A 4,734-nucleotide genomic window follows, 5' to 3' on the forward strand; every position below is an offset into this window, starting at 1 on the left:
CCTTTAAATACAGAGCTGGAAGAAACAAGGAAAAAAGGTGCGCTATTAGCTGCCTTTTTTTATGTAACTTTCCCATCATAGCGCATGGTTCAATGTGGAAAGATGCTCCTATCAATACCACATTTAACACACAATACCTTTCTAGTATCCTCCATTTTGGGAATCTCAAAACACTTTACAATAAGTAATTAAGCCTCCCAAAACACATTTTCAGTCTGTGAGGTAAGGCAACATATTCCTCACAAAGACTGTCATCTTCCAAAGGGAAAGGGAAGGTCTTAGCATCCCTCTCTTGTGTCTGAGAAAGTTGTGGCAGAGATGAGCTATTCTCTTAAGAAAGCACAACATGGCCCAAATGAAATCTTTGTGACTTCAGAAAGACTGGGATATTGTTGGCTCTATGCAATCATGCACATCTCTTGACCTCATTTCAAAACTTCAATCATAAAACTTCACTGATGACTTTTTAAACATATATGGCTAGAGCTTTAATCAGAAGAAGAAGAATAAATAATTCAGTGCAGTCAGGATAATAAAATAAGTGGTTGGAGTCTTAGAAGCCATAAGAGGTCAGATCGTGACCTTGACAAGACACTGCCAGAGGGAAAGTATGTCCCTTGTAGACTTTTCTTTGTGTTTTTCCATTGGAGGTTTCACTCTCCAGTGAGGGAACCAAGAAAACATAAGGAGGCCAAGTCTCTCCCCTTTGTTCTGTGTCCACTTAGCTTGGACCCAACTCCTCAGCGTGGTAGAGTCATATTGCCAAGAACTCTGAAGCCAGCAAGTGTCCTTGTTATCTTCCATTAAGGATGGGTCCCATTGTCAAGGGCCTCATTTCCAGAGTGAAGCTTAAGCAACCTTTTTTGGCCTCCCTCCTGATGTACCTCCACTGTGTAAAAGGGTTTAGGCTAAGAAAGGCTTTAAGCTTTGTGCTTCTTGCAAATCAAGTTGAATCTCTGAACTGTATAAGATTTTCCCAACAGTACGTGTGAGACAAAGACAAACCAAATTATTGTTTGTTTTCAATTGAATGGGTAAAAAAAAAATCAAAACATTATAGGATGCAGTTGAAAAAGTCTAAAACTGAGGAAATTGCTACAGGACATTGCCCAGCAATCAACTTTGCTCTGGGCTCTGCCTGTGCTAGCTTGAGATGGATCTCAGATGTATTGTAACTGGATTAGCTGTCTGAAATCCATCTCTTCATACATGGTTCAGAAAGTTTTTCTAGGCATTTGTAGAACCCTAAGACAAGATTTAAAAGATTACTTTATTCTTTACAGACAACATGTATTGGTTAGTTTTATAACAGCTATTGCCATAAAAATGATGCATTTTGGTCACATGCCTAGGCCAATATGGTTCAGCTAAAATTAATCATTATTTTCAGTACGGCAGACAAATGTAAAACCTTGACTAAAGTGAGAAAATGACTTGGGGGGCCTAGAATAGACCAGGCTTTGTGTTTGTTACCACATTATGTGGTTCTTTGACTCAAACCCAGTTTCCACTGCAGGAATACCATTAGCATTAGGTAAAAATGTTTCCAGCTCAGACATGTCGAATCCATAACACAATCATAAATGTGGCTTTATTGTTAAACCTTGCCTCAGCACTTTCTCTTTTTGTGTTGTAGGAGTCATTCAATATAGACAGCATCAGCTGTTTACAAGCACTGGGGATGGATTTTTCCGCTCAACTAAATATTATGAAATCATATTTTCCTGGCTGCTTTTACACATTTGAGAATATAGGTCCATGTATATTATCGTGACAGTAGAGAGCCTTTCCTCATTAAAAAAAAATATTATAGAACATTTCAGGTTTTTGTAACAAAACCCCCTGAAAAAGGTTGGTTTTAATAATCTTCTAATTTTAAAAGATATATATTTTAAAATGTCAACAAGCTCCAAGGGATACAAAGGAATATGTATACCTACATGCGGCAGGGACACGTATATTAGAAATATATACACAGGGAGTATCTTTACCATTGTCCATGGAGTTTGGGCAAAACAAGACAAATATCAAGATAGAATTAAAGTGAGAGATGGTAAGATTGATAGATCCTGTTAGTCCACTTTTCTGCTGTGTTTCAGCAACTCAGCAAGGCCACTTCAATGTGGTAACAGGAAATCTTGAATTTTCCCAAATGACTATTCACTTTTTCCATGGTGAGCAATGCTGTGTACTCACATTTCCTATAGAAAAGAAAAAAGCCTGAAGACTCAGGTTGGGATTAAGGAAGGAGATGATAAAAGAGAAAGGTTGTCTTTTGGCAGCCAGAGTGCAATTGGCCTGTGTAGTAGTCTGCCAGCTGTGCAAACTGTCTGCTAGCTGAGAGAGTGAAAACTAGCAGCATGAATTCGGCTAAGAATTCTGGGCTGGGTCTTTGCAGGTGATGAGCACCCTCCAGAGGTGCTGAGACTCTTCAGTTGTCACAGGCATTACATTCTCAGATGTCCTTTGGCTTCTCCCCTATCTAGTAAAAGTGTAAACAGGTGGAGCCAGCTGGAAATGTTTTCTCAGAGCCAATCACAATATCTTGAAAATAAAGCTGGGAGTGGAACGCAAATTCATCCCAGGTGTGGTTTTACTGACTAGACGCTAGAGATCAATTTGACAACACTGCAGCTCTGATTCAGATAGCAATTAATTATGTTTCTAATAGATCAGAGCAAACAGAATTGAAGCTATGTCTCATAGATAGCAAAGACGGTCACGGGGTACATTTAGAATTGCCTTCATTCCTAATGCCTTGACGCACACAGTCTCCATCTGTATTTATATTGCAGCTGCTCACAGAAGGTATTTTTATAAATCTTCAAAATTACCTTGATGTGGTAAAAATTCCATACACAAGCGTTGTTCTGGGATTATCTGTTTCTAGGAGAAATACATCCTCTGCAAGAAAGAAAGGAAGAACACTTGTGAAACAATTATTCTCGCTTGACTTTTCAACCTCGAAACGTGAAGTCTGATCTCACTCTTTTTAAAGCCAATGGGAATTGTGGCTCTGACTTTAATGGGAGGAGGGCCAGGCCTTTTGTATTTAAGGATGTCAGTAATACAACTAGCACAGGAAAAGAAAGATTACTTTTTCAAATGAACCTAACACCCACTTACTCCTATTAAGATACATAAATACTAGAGTCAGAATTTTAAATGTCTCGGCACGTTCATCTCAGATGGAGCTCATTTCAGCAAAGCCTCAGTTATTCCTTTAATTTTTGGAAAATGTTCAAATTGCATTGGAGTTACATAGATGTATATAATTTAAAGTCAGAAGGGACGACCAGATCAGCTACTCTGACCTCTGTTAACTTTCCCCTGCAAGTTTTGTATTGATCCCAATGACCTATGTTTCACAGTAACTAATGCTAATAATTATTGTATATTGACACATCAACTATAATTTTAAACACCAAAATGAAGTCTCTAGGCCACTAGTCCAAAAGACCAACAGTATTACCAAAAACAGTGGTACATATAAACCAGTACCTCATGTACTCATGTGAAGACTTTTTCTAAGGTAATGTAAGGAAATATTCATCATGATCATAACGATGACAACAAAATTGCTTGTATGCTTCTTTTCACAGGATGCTTCCCATGTGTCCATCACAAGCATTAGTTAGTTCACATACTATTACTTTGCATAGTCAAACAGCATTATCCATGTTTTACAAACTAGGGTGCTGAAGTTTAGAGAGATTTATGATGAAAGCTTCCTGCCTTTCCTTTCCTCTACCCACCCCCGAAAAGGAGCTTTGCTATAGAGTGGAATGGATAGCCAATTTGACCTGTCCAAAGTGACAGAAATTTTCAAACATTCACAAGCATGGAGACAACAAGATTTAGGCTTGACTATAAAAGGATTAGCCTATTTACCTAATTCATCAAAGTATGTTTCTGTTCCATCTTCATCCATTACTGAGCACACGAGTCTTGCTTTTAAGAATGTTGTCCACTTGTTTACAAGACTTCGTTGTCCACCGGTGTCATTCTGAAAAGGAAAAAAGAAATTCATAAAAAATAGCATACACACCTAAATAGTCATTGAATCCCTCCATACAAGTATAATCCATCATCCTTTAAATAAAGTACTTATATAATAAAGCACGAACAGGTTTTTAGCCAAAGTCAGGCAGAAGGTGGCACATTAGAAATTAAATGGTTCAAAGGGGGGCATGAGCTTTTATAGGCAACAACCTACTTTATCAGACGCCAATGAAAAAAAATGAGGTAAGTATTAACTTAAATCCTTGAGCCCAAACAAAAAGACACTGGGAAAATTTATTGAAATTCAAATTTCCTTTATGTTAGCAAATTAAAAATGAATGAAGTTTTAAGCTATAAAATGGCCTCAGGGTGATATCAGACAATGACAACATTCTTTCACAGATGTGTGATATTAAAATCTCATGCTTCAGAATCTAAAACTTTATCTAGTCCTATAGATTAAAAGAAAACCACATGCAAGACTACCCACCCACCTCTGAAGCATCATGTCAGGGCCCCTGGATTTAAACCTCAATCCATGGTACCTACAGGCAGGGGACCAGGCTGTGGCACCATCAGGAGATTAGCCATACACCTGCTCGAGCTCAGGCTGGGCACTCCCACAAGGATCCTTAGCAGGGGATCAGGTGACCGATAAGGACCAATGGAGGCCATAGGCCTCCAAGTCTATAAAACCTTCCCACTTGTCACTTGCCCCTGAACTCATACTCT

General features: G+C 38.5%; 1 protein-coding gene across 1 annotated transcript in view; it reads right to left on the bottom strand.

Annotated features, from left to right (window-relative positions):
• SEMA3C (semaphorin 3C) overlaps positions 1–4,734 on the bottom strand; it is a 182,707-nt gene that overhangs the window by 51,430 nt on the left and 126,543 nt on the right. Inside the window, exons 9-11 of the mRNA XM_006026627.3 lie at positions 3,892–4,006; positions 2,835–2,904; positions 1–15 (exon numbers count right to left, since the gene is read on the bottom strand). Coding sequence (XP_006026689.1) covers positions 1–15; positions 2,835–2,904; positions 3,892–4,006 — 200 coding nt within the window. The remainder of the gene's footprint in view (positions 16–2,834; positions 2,905–3,891; positions 4,007–4,734) is intronic.

This window comes from Alligator sinensis, unplaced genomic scaffold, assembly GCF_000455745.1.
Source record: "Alligator sinensis unplaced genomic scaffold, ASM45574v1 scaffold481_1, whole genome shotgun sequence".
Classification (NCBI taxonomy): Eukaryota; Metazoa; Chordata; order Crocodylia; family Alligatoridae; genus Alligator; species Alligator sinensis.